An 18,311-nucleotide genomic window follows, 5' to 3' on the forward strand; every position below is an offset into this window, starting at 1 on the left:
AAAACAGTACAGCACAACTGAGCAGGACAGTCAATTCATAGACTTTGGCCTCTCCCTCCTGATATGTTCTATGAAAGGACCCCAAATCTTTATAAACTTGACGTGAGAGTCTGACAGAGTGTACCAAATCAGCTTGAGATGAAAATAAGAAATCACGTCAGTAAGCCACTTTTTGAAGCAGGGGAGAAATACTGACTTCCACTCTCTTAGAATAACCCGTTTTGCAACGACCGTGTCAAAAATCTCACCTCCGTTTCTAATAGAGTTGATTTGAAGATAATCAAGAATTCAGTAAATGAAGACTTGTAGTCAATTCTAGAAAACCAATTTTATCCCATATCAGAGTTTTTCCTACAAAAACACCAAAAGTCAATATGAAATATGAGCTTGAACAAAACTGTAGCAGTAACACTGAGAAACATCAGCACCCGACATAAACTGTTTAATGAGCTGCAACAAACACTTTTCATTCACTGTCAAATTTTCTTGGCAAGTGACCCAATCTAAAAGGCCATAATATAAATTCGAGGTAAAATAAGGACACAGAAATGATAAAAAAAAAAAAAAAAACAAAACATGAAAATTGATTGATGAAGCACTGAAGAGTCATTGCGAATAAGTGATATGATGGCAAATGGCCTTGAAATAAATACAGGATCATTAGCAGGAAATGAAATATCTGTGACTCTGTCCACAACGCAGAGTTCAAACAGCGGGAGATGGTGGAAACAATGTATTTCAATGTGATGGCGGACAGCAGGACATACTGAGGCGACATGCTGAATCCCACATGCAATGTTCTTGATGGAAAATAAGTCAGCTACACAATAATGCAGCCATTCAAGGCTGAAAGTGTCCTGCAAGTCCTTTGAGACAGTCTTTTCCACATTCTCATACAACTGCTTGCTCTGCCTCCTCAACGCTCACCATCTCACCCTCCATCTCTACTTCCACCTGAGAGTTCACCACCTGCTGCCCGTCCACTTCAGTTGTGGTCACGTGCACCACCTGGATCTGCACCCCGGCCTGCTTCAACCTCTCTACGTCCTCCTCGCACATCTCCGCCACCCCTCCATCCTCCACCACAACTGTTGCAGTCTCCTCCATCTCCATCACGTCCACAGGCTCCACTGTGACATGTTCCACCTGGATTCCGTCATCCAGCAGCACCGTTTCAGATCCTTCTATGCTCTGTGTTGCAATGGTGAGGGCTGCAGTGGCGGCGGAGTCTGTGATGACCAGCTCTTCGGTTGGCTTGTCGTCCTCGATGGAATGGACTTGCTTGAGGTGGGCCTTTAGTTCTTTTGGGTGGGTGAACCACATGTCACACATTGTGCAGTGGTTGGGTTTGTCCCCTGTGTGGCTCACAAGATGGTCTTTGAACTGGTCCCAGCTGTTGAAAACGCTGCTGCAGACCTGATGGAGGAGAAAATGTCACGTCACATAAGAATCATGGGTCTATGAAACCACATAAAACAGCAGCAAATGCCAATCATAATATTCTCAAACCCAAGGTGAAGTCAACAACTGTCTGGTTCTATCGGACGAAAATATTCAATTCACTAATTTGAGACCGAAGAAAAGAAACAAATCCTCACATTTGAGCAACTGAAGCCACATTAGTTTGTTAGTTATTTGACATTTTGTTTAAATTAATGTAATACTTCACCCACTTCACTTGTACTATACATCATTTACTCACCCGTGTTATGTTTAATTCATGAAGAAAGCTTTCTCTTGCACGCTTCCAGTATATTAAGAATCCAAAAATGGAGAAAAATCTTGATAAATTGGAATAAAGGGGGCCACATTTAACAACAACACTATCAAACTATCAAAACATGCATTACAAATTCTCACACAATTTCTGCATTATAACCCCTGAATCTCATTTATGCAGTCGTACGCTCAGTACTTCCTAAACACATGCATTTTTCATAAAACCTTATTATTTAACATTGCTTAGAACACATGGACAAATCTTGAGCTCAATTCAAATGCAGACTTCAAACGCATGCACTTAGCGTGATGCACTACTCATCCATGAAGTGTTTTCACTTGTAAGGTTTTAGTGAAAATGCGTGTGGAGAAGTACCGAGCATATGCCCGGATGAATGAGACTCGGATCACACTGCATGAGTGTGAGAGTTTGTTAACTGACGCTTTGATATATTTTTGCTGTTGTTAAAAGCAGCCCCCTTTTACCTGAATTCATGAAGAATTTTCTCCATTTTTGATTCTCTTGTCACCATGGAGACATGCAAGAAAAGCAGTTTTCTTCACAAATTCAACCTAACGCACAGTGAGTTATTGATTTACAAAATTATTATTTAGTGGGTGAAATATTCCTTCAATCAATTACTTAAGCAGTTTTCCATTAATTTAACATCTGAAACTATTTCTATTCCATTACTATGTTTACCTGTAAACATTATTGGAAAACTGTGATGCAAACTAGAGTGGTAGATGGGCTGCATTTGTACAGCACTTTTCTAGTCTTCTGACCACTCAAAACACTTTCACACTACATGTCACATTCACATTCACACACACACACACACACACACACACACACTCCCACACCGATGGCGCACGATAAAGAGGATTCAGTATTTTACCCAAGGATACTTTGACATGTTTACTAAAACTTGAAGTAGATCAAGTTAACCAATACCCAGCATTATCAGATATTCAATATTAAATGATTAGGGGAGACACTTGACTGGGACATCATTAATTTATCAAGGTAAACCATCACAATCTGGACTGAATGCCAATACATCAGCACATATAGTACAATAGTCAATGACTCAGTTTGCGCACTAAAGAGTCATGTATTAGAATGTCTGGGCATCAAGTCTGAAAAAACATTTACATAATGTGAAGCAGAAAGCATTTGAAAATCATTTTTCTTCCGTAGACACAGCACTGGCAGAGAAGCTCTAGATGGCACTGATTCTGAACAAACTGTACCTGGCATTCATAGAGTTTCTTGCGTCCTTTCTTGGCTCCGGCCCCATTCTGACAGGCTGCCATATGGCACTTCAGTGTGCTGTTCCTTGCGAACCGCTCATGGCAATCTGGACACTCATAAGGTTTTTCACCTACAGATAACACATAAAACCAAGTATGTAGGTCAGTACTAGAAACAGCAAGTCAATGGAGCATAATTATGACTTCAGTCAACTGAGTAATTTCCACATTAACAAAATGAACACATCCAACTTTATTTTTCATTCTCACCAGTGTGCTTCCGCAAGTGCTCCTTAAAGTGGCCGAAGTGATCGAAGTGCTTTTTACAGTATTCACAAACGTGCACTTTCTTCTGGGGTTTCTGGTTTCGGGACAGCTCCTCTGCGTCAAAGTGAAACGTGCTGATGTGCTGCTTCAAGGCGCCCTCCCGCGTGTAGGCTTTCCCGCAGTGGCTGCACACATGGGGTTTTTCCAGCAATCCCAGGTGTGTTTTCAAGTGCTGTTTGAGGTGGTAGTACAACTTGAAGCTGCGATCGCACTTGTTGCAGCGGAACATGTTGTCCACTTGGGAAATCTGGACCTCTACGACCTCCACGTTCTCCAGCACCTTTGAGGCAGTCACCGTTTCCTCCTGATACACCACCTCCTGTGAAGCACAAACATAGGCAAGGCAAGGTTAATTCTTTCACATGTAGAACTTTTTCTGTCAATATGTAGTTAACCCATTAATAAACTACAAGAGGATGAAAGTCAGCTGAAAGGTGCAGCCTTTGATCCTAATCCAATAAACTTTCTTTTAGCCCTGGCTCTGTTAATGGCAAATAAAAAAGTTCAGACTGAGCTGCAAGGAACAATGCTGACTACTCCTCCACATCCTCGCCCGCTAAAATGGATCTAGACCACATAGTAATAAAACATAAATAATATTGAGGATATTTCCAGATCTTCTGCAAGAGGGGTGTATATGTTTGGGTGTTGAGGTCAAATATCAACAATCTTTTTCCAAAACGGCAGACTCCCCCTATAAAAGACAGTCTGTACAAACACAAGTCAATATACCTCCTCTATTCCTTCCTTCTTAATGACCTGTAGCGTAGGTTCCCCTTGCTGATACTTGCTGGTTATATCAGCAAGAAGAGCCAAAGCAGAGTCATCGGATGCCGCCTGAGCATTCTTCGCAGCATCAACCACCTCTTCAAGTCCAGTCTCTACCTCAATGGCCCCGTCCCCTATCACCTCAATCTCCACCTGGAGAATATGAAAAACATTCAGACCTAATAATTAGATGTGTGGACAAAGTGAGGTTAATCTGTAGAACAAAGCTCTTGCACCATTTCCATGGTGAGATTTAATGCTTTTTAAGTGAGAACTTCTCAAACTGCTCTGCAATCTCATCACATGCACATACATACAGAATATTATGTTATTTCCAATTTTCCAATCAAAATAATAGCTTGTGGAAATCACCAAGGATTTATTTTCAGTAAATGCTGGTAAATTAAACTCACATTTCCAATTATCTTTCAGATATTATGTCGAGGAACATATTGAGGCTACATACATTTATTGTGACTCATGCTAGACAATGTTTGCAATGACAAAACACACTTGTTGCAGAAATGCAAAATAAAAGGCTAGCTTAACCTGACATGTAAAATAAGACATTAACATTTGACATCTCATTGTCCAACTCAAACAAATAAATGCTATTGGAGGATGAATCATCTGTAAATTTAACACCTACGGCAAATTTATGAATTTAAGACAGTTTGAGGACTCAATTTTCCTTGATTTGATTTTTATACCACTTGATTTGATTTTTATACCACAAAGATAAAGTCTTAAACACTTTATCTTAGTGGTATAAAAATGCACAGAAATTTCAGCCAATCTTATCATCCAGTACTCTGCAGGAAACTATATCTCCGAGTGTGAGCACTGTAAACATACTGACCTGTTCCCCTTCCACTGAAGGTAGGCTTTCTGTGATCACATTAGACGTCTCAGCAATCTTCCTCTTTTTGCCTTTGCTCTTTGCTGTCAGCGAGGGATTCTCATTTATCCTACAGAAGAAGACAAGCTCTTGTTGAGAGGTGACAAAGTCTATATGAAGGAATCCTTTCTAGCTCATAAAGCACAGCACCATTGAATGTACAAATGACATCATATAAATTCTGATAGTGAGACAGTGTTAGCTTCATCAGCAGTGACATGTGGCAGGTCAGCTGCATGTAAGACTCACTTATTGCTCAGCGCTTTGATGGCTTCCTGCATCTGGAGATATTCAGCAGCCTTCCAGACATCAAATGCGTCCTCTTCTCCAACTATGACCAGTGTTGCTGTGTAAGTGAACTCCATCAACTGGCGGAAGGCCGTGTTACTCACTCCTGTCAGAGTACGACAGTGATGAGTGAAAGCGGTTTTAAGTAACAACGTAACAAACACAGGCAAACAAAATAACGGTATTTACAACATTGTTTCAGGAATTATCTCTCAAATAGCTGCTGCCAATAGTTTGGTAATAACCTTAAAATTCACATTGTTTTCACTTTTTTTCCATTAACAATTTAAACACCTGCTACCTTCAATTTCCACTAGTGGCTCTTGGGTAAAATCCTGGAAGAACTTATGGAAAAACTGACTGCATGCCGCCAACACTGCTTTATGGGCTCTGAACTGGTGTCCTGTAAGAAACAAGAGACATGGACATAATGAGCACTGTTTAAGAATTTCTCAAAGACATCATAAAGATGTTTATAAAATATGTCTACTTACCATCCACGATTAAGGTGATATCCGTGAACTGGTCTAGCTGTCGTTGTTCATTGAGTTTGTCCATCATGACTTTGTAATGTGCTGGGTACTCACTGCCTCCCTCCAGCTCCACCTCTACCTCAGCCGCCATGATGGACCTTGTCCCTCTCTGCACAGAACAGAAGATGGAAATACAGTTCACAATATTGTTTGATAAAATGAAACACAGCTGTCAGCTGAGCTGACCACACATACACACACATGCGTGCCTCATGTCGTCACTTTAATTGGCCTGGATTCCTGGATACAGTTTTCTCCTTTATTTAGATGCTTTGTTAGAGACAAAGACATAGTTTGCAGAATAGTATACACTCAAAACAACTTACTCAAAAGCAAAGGTACAACAAAGGTCTTCACAGAGACATGGTTAACACCTGACAACCCGGATCAAGCTGCTGCACTGGATGGGCAGACCTAATTGGGAGCCACAAGGACTTGGGACTGATGAAAGTTAAAAAAAAAAAAAAAATGCACTGCAAGAATTGAACAATGCCATCAGCAGAAAATGTAGCAGGATCACTGATAAATGTTACGACCAATAAATCAACCTTCTACAAAAAGACATTTGAAAGATTGATTTAAGACAATTTAATGACAGTTAAGGCCTTACTTTACGATTGATGGATTCAATGCCTTTTAGGATTTTCCAAGGAACCCTGAGTATCATTACATGTGAAATGAAAACACTTGAAATTTTAATCGCTATATTACTGTATACCGTTATTATATTGTATTATGTTGATAGCTAAGGTTCAAAGGTTAAAAACCTTGAAGTGATAGCTAAGGTTCAAAAATGCTTTACAGGGAAACAACACTGTACAGAACGAGGAAGCCAAGGTGAAGGCCCACGAATCACATCACTGATGAAACCGGTTAAAGTTGTGCCTGCCGGACACTCTGAGATAAAAGTCTACAAAGAATAAGGAGCGGACTCTGGCGTGCCACACGAAGAGACGGGCATATAATTCAAACATACATGGTCGTTCATTAAGCTAACGTTTACAGCTTTGCTAGTCCAGCTAGATGTTAGCTTAACTAGCAAACATGAATTCCGGTCCCCGACTTAAGAAGAAATGGCCACATTTGACACTTACCGGAGACATTTGTGTAACCAAAGTCCAACTTACCAGGACTAGATAAACCTATGTAGTGGTTTCGGTACTGGAACATGCAGGAAATTGACATTTTACAACCGCAGAGTGTCGCAGGTAACGGGCCTCCTAGCACGCTCGCCATTTCGCGTTTGACAATCAACATTACGTCATCAAACCGCGCATTAAAATACACTTTTCCCAGACAAATTTCCTAATTATAACCGCCGTGGGTCAAAATACACGTTACAAACCATCCGTATACGTACCCCAAGTTTGGTTACGCTGCTTCAGAAAGTTGTTTTGCGATAGTATTTCCCTCGACGCATGTAGCGCTGTTCTACTCTCGTTGCTCCAAAAAGGGCGGTCGTTCAAGCCTCGGGCCTCGGATTCCCAGAAACCCTTGCGAAGTCAAGGACGCCGAGGAGCGTTGCTTAGTGACAGAGGAGAGTGACAACTGTTTTCATATTTTAGTAAACAACTACTATGATTAAATGTATGATATGATATGATGTGATATCAATATGAATTATTTTTGTTTTCTTCCTTTAGTTTGTGTCTGTGTGCATACTTTTAAAAATGATTTATGTATTGATATTATTATTATTTATTATTATTATTTATTATGATTCGTGTAGAACGTCAATTATTTGTGCTCTTGGGAATGTTTGTAATCTTGTTTGCCTGACATATTTTATACATATTTTTGTTAAATAAACCTGTAAAAAAACAAAAACAAACTACGATTGAACTAATATCAGATTCAGATTTCACGAACATCACATTATCATCTATTTATTTTATAGTGATGAGAATGGGAGTGATAGGGACAGCAATGCATCCTCCCTTCCTATAAAGATTACCTGAAGAGTTTAATAGGCCAGGCCCTGTGCAGAAAGTAACCTTACAAGAATATACTGTTTATGCATACATGATAATATAAAACATAAAGCCATATAACAAGATAAATGCATTCCATAATAAAGGGAGATGTACAAAAGATGCAATCAATGAATAAAAATGCAGGACAGTAGTCACAATATTCTAAAGTATTAATTAAGAACTGTACAGTGAAATGCATCGAACAGGTAGATAATATTATATATATCATATATATCGTATGTATATATATTAAGAAGAAAAAGAGTTAACAGTAGCAGATTGAGTGTGAGACATACAGTGCAGTGCATGATTATAATTCTTATCAGTGCTGCTGCACCAAACTGAGAAGACAACACCCTGGTGTGAAGTATCTCTGAGAATGTTTTGCCTACAAAGGTTACTAAGATATTGTGCCACAGAGATGGGACCAAGTCATAGTTTTGCAAGTCACAAGTAAGTGTCAAGTCATTGCACTCCGACAAGCCCAAAGTCTTATCCCAAGTCAAGACTGACAAGTCCAAAGTCATAATCTTTGAGGCAAATGTAATGCTGTTTTAGCTATAATACATTACATTTTCAAAGATTATGAATGCTTTTTAAAATCTGTATTTGTGTTAAACATGTTAGAAGATGTTACATCTCCATCTTTAAATTTTAACCTCTGCAATTATTATGATGTTTTAAACACTGCAATTTGTTTTTTAGTGACCAATGTATAGTTTTCATGTGACTGATATGATCTTTTTTTATATGTAGGTTAGTGTGCCCTGAAAAAGAGCATATGTCACAGTGCCAGACACTGTAAATGAGTAACACTGGGTCATAGAAAACTTGTCTTGGCAGGTCAGATGTCATGCTCTGCTGTATCAGCAGATACCACAGTCTCACTGTCTGCACTGATCAGGTGATGCTTACAGACACTGATACCTGCACATAGTCTGTACACTGCATGCTTTCTGCTGCGCCACAGCCTCATGTGTTTTTATTCTACTCTGTTTGTGTGTGTCCTTGCAGATCTTCAATTTAACTTCTGCTGGACTATTTGCTGCGCACCCTTCATGTCGGTATGTATGTAATGCTGGTCATGTATTCTGTCAGCAGGCTAGTTGCTTTGCCAAATGTTGAACATACCAGCAAGTCAGCTAGTCAAAGTTGGACTCAGGTCCAGGCAGAAATCCTGTAATCAGCACAAGAGGCTGAAGATTATATGTTCAACTTGTTCACTTGAAATCACAACACAACAACACTACCAAATACATCTACAAAATCACTATGCAGAAAACCAAACACTTCTCTCACACAGGTGTCACAACAAGCTGCAAATATAGAACTTGGGTTGTCTGATATTGTACAGATGTTACTTTTATTGTGTCTATCAACTATACTGCTCACCACAGTCTCAGATAAAAGAATAAAATAATAATAATAAAAGAATTCTTTGTTAAACCCCAGCATCACTGACTAGCTGGCCTAGTTTAAACTGGCTTTTGACCTCTGTAATCTTACAACAGTGCTCTTACCGCCCCAAACTGGAGGGCCCATATCTGCAGTTGGACAACCTCAACTGCCCGATTGGACTTTGAGGCTGTTTACAGCTTTTTGATACACTGTGGATGTCACAGAGATGTCTGTCACAATAGTGTTAAGCTATAATTGCTCCCTCAAAAGAAAAAATTAAAATGTATTTCCAGAATAATTTAGTAAAGCAACTGAAGCTGCGAACGAGCTTCAGCAACTCATAGATTTTTGAGAATTTTTTTCCCATGAAGGTGTGTGGTTCTTTGTCCCTCCTAAATCACTACAATATAAAGTTCATAGCTGTGCGCACATGTGCTTTTAAAAGTTGTATTTGAAGCATGCACTTTTGTGTCGCCCAATAAAAACATGAAAGTAACAGAGGACTTTATTTTGACAAAGTCAAAGACATTTACGCCATAGATAGATGTAGGCAGTACAAATTGGAGCATAAAATTTCAACATAATACAAGAATTTAAGTGTTGATGCTTTGAACATTTTCTGGCAGAGAAACCCTAAACCTCCCCCAGTGTTGAAGTACGTATAACCGAAAATTGCTCTTTTCGTCCTATGTGAACAATATATTGTTTGCTCACTCTGTTCTCCCATTTTCAGTACAATACAAAAACTTGTTAATCTTTTACTACTTTTACTGTCTGTGTGCATTAAACTGCAGGATGCTTTCTCAGGAATACTCAAATCATGTCACTTGTACATGTTGTTTTTTTGAGCGGACTCTGCAGAAACATATTGGAAACCGACCAGAGTCCCACCCCCTGTCCTTTTTCACTTCCCCTCTCTTCGCTGAAAGTGAAAAACAGAGTTGCACAATGTTCTTGGAGATTCATAATACTCCTTTTTAATATACTTGACATAATTGTAAAGAATAAAGTTTGATTTACAAGGCAAATGCATGCACAATTTCCATGGCTGTCTTATTTCAACAGCCCGTTAAAAAGAAGCAACTCTTTTTCCTCATACAATTCCCCCAAAGGAATTTGTCAAACTGCCCATCTCTAGGAAGCATTCACCATTTAAAGTCTTTATATAATGTCAACAAGAGTATTGTGCGCACAGCGACTTTTTTAACTTGAGAAAAGTGTGGGCATCAGCAAACAGCTGGGGCTGAACTTTGTCCTACCTCCAGATAGAAAAACAACAGGCAGAGTATAAAAGGGGGGAGCAGAGGAGGAAGGGACTTGTTTTTGTTCAAGGAGTTGCAGGAACACAGGACTGAGCGGCGACAAAGAAACTTTTTAACCGAGGGTGAGTGTAAGAATTGACCACATTTAATCAAGTTACTTGAAATGCAGCAGATACCCAGAAAGCAAATGCATTTATTCACTGTACTGTTTTCTTCAGCTAACGCAAATAAATGGATAAATGCTAAGAGACAGGACCTATTGTAACATACCTCTCATAATGCAAATGGTTTTTTGTTGGCTTTTTTTTAAAGTCAATGTATCACCCTTTAACAAGCATTTTCAACATTATGTAACCCTTCTGGCTGTTAGGCATGTTGCAGAAATTTAAAACTATTCTTTCAACACTCCAGCATGCTTCCTGTTCAACTACGTGTTGTTTCTTGTTATTCACTGTGTAGCCACAAGTGTAAATTTGCATAGAAACAACGTGCACGCATTTGGAAATGTTAAATTAAAACACTTTGCTCATTTTACTGGCAGCATAGTTCTTCTGTAGTCAGTTTGGGAGGACACCTAGGAATATTTGGAAAATGTAAAAGTGATAACCCCTCTCTGACCTTATGTACAATCCTATGTTTACTGAGTTTGACCAACCCCCCCCCCCCTTGTCTCCTCTTTCGCCTTTCCCCAACTTCTCCCTCCCCCCAACACTGTCACTCCTCTCTGTGCTCAGCAGATCGGGGCAGTGAGGAGGCACCGCAGGGATGTGGGCGTGCCTCAGCCTGCTCATCACTCTCTGCCTGCTCCATGGGGGCGGTGCAGAGAGTGATGGGGGAGGGCCTCGCTGTCAGCTGCCTCCAGCCTGGAAGATAGGGGAGGTGGAGCCAATGACTGGGGCCATGGGTCATGTGACTGTGGTGGCTCTTCTGCAGGCCAGCTGATTGTTCTGCCTGGAGCAGGCTTCCAGGTACGGGCCTAATGTCCACCTTGACCTCCTGTTTTGCACTTATGTCTTTCATGAAGAAACATGACTTCACAATGCATCACCTGAGGAATCTTAAACAGTGGTGGAATGTAACAAAGTACATTTACTCAAGCACTGTGTTTAAGTATGAATTTGAGGTACTTTTACTTTACTTGAGTATTTTTCTTTTCATGCCACTTTATACCTTTACTTCACTATATTTCAGAGGGAAATATTGTGCTTTTTACTTTAGTACATTTATCTGACAGCTTTAGTTATTTAACAAATTAACATTTATGCATAAAATACTTCAGAAAACACATAAAATACAATGTTTTGTTAAATCACCAAGCAGATTACACAAGCACAGCTGCAATATTTAGTAATTTAATCAATCAGTTTCATAGGTGTTTTTTTAAGATTTACATTGGGTACTTTTTACTTTTAATACTTGAAGTACTTTTTCTTGATTATACTTTACTTAATTAACATTTTCAATGCAGGTCTTTTACTTCTAACAGAGTATTTTCACGGGGTGGTATTAGTACTTTTACTTATGTAAACGATCTGAATACTTCTTCTATCACTGATTCTAAATCTGTAGCAAAGCATGACACTGCTTGTTTAGTTGGGAAGGATTAAAGTAATGGTTAAATTTTATTACTCGCTCTGCAAGGCTCGCCAAGACGGCAGCATGGTATGGCAGGCTCAGACTGGTCCTTCTTGTGCAACTATTACAAAGTTCAATGTCCAGAAGTGCATCCTGTTTATACTTGTTTGTTAAGCAACAATCTGGAAAGTCTTTGTTACAATTTCGTTACTTGGCAGCAGATTTTTGAACTCTGATTTCCCTCACCTGATCAGAATGGATGGCCTGCGCCAGAAGCTGGAGAATCAGGGTCTGAGGGACATTGTCTACATGGTTGTTAACCAGCAGGGGGAGCAAGCACAGCGCCTGCACACCTTGCTGGCACAGAAACTGTCAGAGAACATCACACTCTACAAACAGGACGAGCAACAGCCTGATGTCTGGCAGGCACTGAGCGGAGACAAAGATGACTTCCTCATTTACGACAGGTTTGCTTCCTGTAGTGGATGGTTCAATGACATTTTGAGAGGAAATTCACAAGCTACTCTACTTTACGCTGCTTTTCTATGCCTTTGCCATCAGGTGCGGCCGTCTAACACACCAGATCTCTCTTCCGTACTCCATCATCGGACTAGGCCACATTGAGGGTGGAATCAAAGACACCTACTGCAAGCGCATTTGTGGGGACTGCACACATGAGGTATGACCACACATAACTGCAACAAGATATATTAATTTACACAAGCATAAGTCCTCTGATAATATGTTGGTAAAATTTAAGATAAACTCACACGCTGCAATCTTTTTTGGCCCTCTTTCAATTTCTCTTCACTAAATATTTCCACAGAGCACAGAGACCCCAGAGGAGTGCACAAGAACAGCAAATGCACAGCCTGATGCAGACGCCACCCCAGCTGTAGAGGATGGGCATGGTCACCACCATGGACATCACCACGGCCACGGTCACCATGGGGATAGTCATGGTTTTCACCCCCGCGGCCATGGTCACAACCATCGCCATCACCATGGCGATGGCCAGCAAGGTGTTAGACATCAGGGGCAAGAGCAAGTTGGTGTAGATCATTTAGATTTAGGCCAGATGCAGCAAACAGTGCACATGCACCAGATGCCACAGGATGCCCCTGGGGCCCCTGTGAGGCCTTGAGTGCCAGAGAAGGTTAGCTGAAAGTCAAAGCACAGCTGACAGTGGACAGCAGGCTCTGACAATGAAGCCTCTCCTAAGGCCAGCTGATGCTGACACTGACGCAGGCTGTTTGGCGAAGCAGGGAGTGAGCAGCCGGTCGCTCTGTGACACTGTGATGAGGCGCTTCCCGCCTCCTGACAGTGACACGGGCTGATGGGCGATGCAGTCATTAATATCAGGGAGAACTGACAGTGACGCTCGCCTCCTGCTGACTGACAGCAGCCTCAGCCAACCCCATGAGCCTGACCCGCAGGTGTGAGCTGAGGATGAGAGCAGCTGTAAGCTGGCTCTGATATCAGCCTCATACTAATACCAGCTCGAAACATCAGGGTCACGCGCTCTTTTTACCAACAAGTATTACCCTGGGAGAGGGCAGGGCGATCACTGACAGCATGCATGTGGGACAGATGGTCATGAGTCAAAAATCAAAGTAATAAAGACAAAATACACACATCAATAAAAGCATTCATTGGCAGCTTGTTACATCACTACATTTTGCAAAAGAATAGCAAATAATTTGATCAGGCCTTTAAGAGCATATGCTGTGTTTCACCTGTCTCCGCATGTGTGTCAGTGGGTTGCTCTCATCCTTTCTCAGGAGTGTATGTGGTTGTCATGTTCATAAATGGCCTCCTCCATTTTGCTCTCTCCATCCTTAATGAATCCAGGCACAGAAACTATGCTCTAGTGGTGTCTGTATGAAGTCAGGCAGGAGAAAGAGGAGAAGGTAGTTCAGGAACATGAGAAACACTTTAAACATTTTAAAGTTCAGGATCAAAGGATCGTTGAGGGAACAGAAAAATACATTTCAAATAATGCCAAAAACATATGACATCAGATTCTGTGAATTAGGTTATCACCAGAAATCCTTGAAGAGGGCTGTAGTTAAGGCTACAGTTTTGCTAAAGGAAACGTGAAAGCACTGAGCCGTTACTGTGGAAAAAAAGTCCTAAAAAACATTCAAAAGGAAGCAAAAAAAAAAAGCTTATGCCAGTGATGCGTTTGTCTGTAATGCATGCCATTGATCATTGTTCTTGGGCACATACTGTATAATGGCAGTAACTCATGAATGTCCTTTTTGTTTTGCTCCTAAAAGTGCTGTATGTAACTTGGGAGAAAGTTCGTTGTTTAGTCTCATTCCCAGGTTGTCAGAAACCAACGCTTTGGGTTTGTGGTTCAATCTGACTACCAATCTAAAATGACAGTATTTGACAACATGAGAATGACACTTAACAAAAAACTACTTTTCTACAGTTAAAAACAGCACCTTTAAAGTCTTCAAGCTTAAACATATAATTGGAGTATCTTTTACCACAAACATGCACATTTGAAATGCTGAGTACTTCCAATTTATGTTCTTTTTCTGCATTTCTAGATTTTCTATGTAGGTTGCAGACTGCACACATTTACAAGGCTTGCTTAAAAAATAAAAATACAAGACTCTATTGTTTAGAAAAGGGCAGAGGGAAAATGAATTAAATAGATGAAGGAATACACTCTGTACTTAATGACGGCTTCTGCGGGAAGATCACAGTCACCCTGAAAACCTGATGCTTGCACAGAGACCTGTATTGTGTTAAGGCTGTAAAACATGGAAACTGAGAGTTGAATAAAGATGGTAGAGTTACTTTTTGAGTTTGTGTGTGTGTTTTTGTTAGTGAAAACATAGAAGTCGACTGTGGGAGTCTATATTTTAACATACTGGCTTTAAAATTTGCTGTGTAAGATGGATTGTTGGGCCTGGGGGGGTGGGGGGGTTGTGACTCTTGGTGGTATTTGGCAATGATCCCACACGTGCCTGAGAACTTGGAGGCATGTGACCTCAACAAAACAGAGGGATCACATTACCCATAATACTTGTACATTAATGATTAGAGTTTGCAGCATGCCATTTAATTCCAAAATTACACCAATATTAAGCACTTATGCCCCTCATGCTGTTAAGTGCAACTGTTTTCACTAAAAATGTTTTGGAGATTTATATTAAGAGTGCTAATTAACTGTTTTGCCCAACATTTGTCAGCAGGTGGCGATAACGGTCTACACAACAAACCCCCACCACATTCTGACTGACTGACTGGCCTCACATAGGCTCAACACTATGGATTGCCATTTTAGTCAATATAAGAAAAAATGTGTGTGTGTGTGTGTGTGTGTGTGTGTGTGTGTGTACAAATATATGTTTTTGTTCCATTTAGTATTTATAGTCGTATTTATTTATTTATTTATTTATGTATTTAATATAGACTAAAATGGTATTCCATAAACCACATTCTTCATCTCCACCCAAATGAGCTTTAACAAAGTACCTCTTCACTTCAAATCATTAACTAAAGTGACTTTACTCTGAAAGTTTATTGTAGCGAAATCCTACGAGCTTTCTTTCTCTATTTTTCAGTGTACACATGTCCAAACACATACGATATAAATTCCAGTGGTTCAAACCATCCTATCTTTCACGCTCATGAGCAGCACATACATCATATGTCTGGTGCCAGCGTGAAATGTTTGCATGACTGTACTCTATAGGGCATGAAAGCTTCATTGTTTCAGAAAAGGCTTTCACTGAAGCAAAACTCATTTAAAATGTTTAATCCAAACCAAAAAAACCATCCATTTTGGTCAGTTATGGTTTTACATGTTTTGGTTCATCTCTCTTTTTTTTTTTTTGTATATTAAATACAAATGACCGGGGTGTCCGGTGGCTTCGTAGATAAAGCCGACACCCCACATATCAGGGCAGTGTCCTTGCCACGGTGGACATGGGTTCAGTTCCAGCTCATGGCACTCTGCTGCATGTCATCCCCTCTCTCTCCTCCTTTCACACTATCAATCTTCTGTCCTATCTAATAAAATGGCAAAAATGCCAAAAAAAGTCTTAAAAATATAATAATAATAAAAATACGGATGACAGACTGTAGAACAATAGAAAACACAAGAAAATAGCTTTTATAATATTAAATGAAAAACAGTTAATTTAGTTTAATTGGTAGTTTGCGTGTTTATACCAAATGTATGGAGGATAAAGGTATAGTTCACCCAGAATCAAAAATACAAATTTTTCCTCTTACATCTAGTACTATTTATCAATCTAGATAATTTTGGTATGAGTTACCGGGTGTTGGAGATATCGGCCGTAGAGTGGAACTAGAATGGATATAAAATGGAACTACATGGCAGTTGGGTTGTGATGCTCAAAGCACCAAAAAGTACATTTGAAAAACTCAACATTAATTTATCTATCCAGGAATCATCACCTGGTTACTTCAGATAATCCACAGACCTTGTTGGGGGCAGTTTCATGTAGGAACATTATTCTTTCCACCGAGTTCGTGCTCATGTCAATGGGATGTAAACATTAATGGCGTCCTCCTCGGCTGAGCTTTAGCGCAGTGGTGTTTGGGGAGCTAGCAGGAGAGTCATGCTCCTTTGTGCGTTGTGCTTCTATTCAAGAGAAGGCAGATATTTCTACGGCCGATATCGCCAAAACTCAGCAACTGAAGTAAACTGTCCCTTCAACAAATGTGTTTTCCACAGGAGAAGCATCTTAGGCTATTTTTTTTTTTAATTCTAACACTTATATACAGACGCCAACATTGAGCTCAAAACCTGTGAGATTGTCTACAAGACCTAAGGTGCAACACCCTCTGCTCAATGTAATGTATCTGAATTGCCTGTCTGACTGTGTGTCTGAAAAGGTCAACAAGCAACCGGAGGTAATAAATGAGGCAGAAGTGGACTGCCTGTGTGGGCGTAATTGGGCCGAAGATCCAATACAGGGGAACAGTGACTTATGGGTAATTACCTGCAATGTCCTGAAACGAAGAGCTGTGAGTGGCTGTCTCTCTGATTCAATCAGCCCCACACAGAGCAGTGCAATACACAGCCTCTGTCTTAATTGTCCGATATGCTTTCTCCCCGATGCACAACTGTTTCTGCAGCCATTCCCTCCTCACTTACTCCTGCAGCCGGAGAGAGAGAGAGAGAGAGAGAATCATACACTTGTGAACTCATTCACACACAAAGTACCCTTGTGTTGCTCACAAACAAGTACGCATTCTCTCCCCTGCAACCACCACACATACATGCAGACAATTCCTGTTTTACACCCTCTCTCGGGGTCCCAAACACTCTGAGGGACGGTGCTTATTTATTTGAGGAGAGGGGTGGCTGGGGTGTGACTTTTTTTTTCCATCTTGCATCAAAAAATGTTATTTATGGTGGGGGGAGGGTGATTGAACAGGAATTTCATTTCAAAATGAAAATCCGTTGGCTGCCGAGTACATGGACATCTCAGATACACAAGCCTATATGCATCTGAACTCCCAGACAGCAGTGGGCTGTGGGTGTTCTTCATTAACATCCGTTTCTGTCAGTGTGCTGATCTGAGCTGACCTTTTCTGTGCAGTGGGATGCTGTGTACTTTTAATGACACAGTCGGCGGAGAGTTGAGGAGTTTTTTTGAACAGAGTTCGGCTAGTTAAAAAATTGAATCCTTGATAGAATGCTGTTCTAAATTATAATCAGCTACAGTACATGATCTTGATAACCCCAGTGAAATCGAATTTGTTTCATTTACTTTGGCATTTCCAACACTAACATCATTAGATTATTGGATCAATTAAATACTGGATCCAATTTAAGGAGAAGCACATTAGAAACATATGAAAATTATTTGGATAGCATAATTAAACTGTTGAAACCTCGGACATTGCTTTTCTTGTGCTGAGCTCAGATGCCTTTCACAAGCATTTAAACCTTCGAACCCTAAAAAAGAAGAAAATAAAGCTAGGGGGAAAAATGTCTCATAATCATAATTACATATTTAAAATTATGTTACAGAATCACTATACATTTTGAAGCACTTTCTCCAGGTAATTTCCTTTTATATTCATTTGCTTATTCATTTTTTACTAGGTAATTTTCTTGTACTTTTTAAATGTATTGCTATTTTTGGGGTAATTTTGTCTTTCATTTCAAAGGGTTAAAATAAAAAGAAATGACCAAAAATAGCAATTAATTAGAAATGTTATAAAATTACCTGAAAGTAACCAAACAAACAAACAAAAAAAAAAGAAGCAAAAGAACAAAAACAGGAAATGACCTGGAAAAAAGTGCTAAAATAAAAAACAA

At 40.0% G+C, this 18,311-nt stretch overlaps 2 protein-coding genes across 5 annotated transcripts; one reads left to right on the forward strand and one right to left on the reverse strand.

Moving 5' to 3' along the window:
- Nucleotides 1-427: 427 nt before the first annotated feature.
- On the reverse strand, nucleotides 428-7,283 carry zbtb35 (zinc finger and BTB domain containing 35). Of its 3 annotated transcripts, none has more exons than XM_042489039.2 (9): nucleotides 7,148-7,283; nucleotides 5,749-5,896; nucleotides 5,556-5,657; nucleotides 5,216-5,360; nucleotides 4,928-5,036; nucleotides 4,033-4,221; nucleotides 3,244-3,619; nucleotides 2,974-3,104; nucleotides 428-1,416 (listed from the first exon to the last, which is right to left on the reverse strand). In XM_042489039.2, the coding sequence occupies exons 2-9, from the start codon at nucleotides 5,876-5,878 to the stop codon at nucleotides 892-894; spliced, it is 1,707 nt and encodes a 568-aa protein (XP_042344973.1). In that variant the 5' UTR covers nucleotides 5,879-5,896; nucleotides 7,148-7,283; the 3' UTR covers nucleotides 428-891. The 3 variants fall into 3 exon arrangements, with proteins under 3 accessions (XP_042344973.1, XP_042344975.1, XP_042344974.1); XM_042489041.2 differs by lacking the exon at nucleotides 7,148-7,283 and adding an exon at nucleotides 6,915-7,104; XM_042489040.2 differs by lacking the exon at nucleotides 7,148-7,283 and adding an exon at nucleotides 6,114-7,104.
- Nucleotides 7,284-10,383: 3,100 nt separating this feature from the next.
- selenop (selenoprotein P) lies at nucleotides 10,384-14,805 on the forward strand. Of its 2 annotated transcripts, none has more exons than XM_042488432.2 (5): nucleotides 10,384-10,542; nucleotides 11,158-11,388; nucleotides 12,250-12,462; nucleotides 12,557-12,674; nucleotides 12,822-14,805. In XM_042488432.2, exons 2-5 carry the CDS (start codon nucleotides 11,186-11,188, stop codon nucleotides 13,416-13,418), a joined length of 1,131 nt encoding a protein of 376 aa, XP_042344366.1. In that variant the 5' UTR covers nucleotides 10,384-10,542; nucleotides 11,158-11,185; the 3' UTR covers nucleotides 13,419-14,805. The 2 variants fall into 2 exon arrangements, with proteins under 2 accessions (XP_042344366.1, XP_042344367.1); XM_042488433.2 differs by having other exon boundaries at nucleotides 10,444-10,542; nucleotides 11,155-11,388.
- The last annotated feature ends 3,506 nt before the right edge of the window (nucleotides 14,806-18,311 follow it).

This window comes from Plectropomus leopardus, chromosome 4 (genome assembly GCF_026936395.1).
Source record: "Plectropomus leopardus strain MGB_pleo_1.0 chromosome 4, ASM2693639v1, whole genome shotgun sequence".
In the NCBI taxonomy this organism is placed as follows: domain Eukaryota; kingdom Metazoa; phylum Chordata; class Actinopteri; order Perciformes; family Serranidae; genus Plectropomus; species Plectropomus leopardus.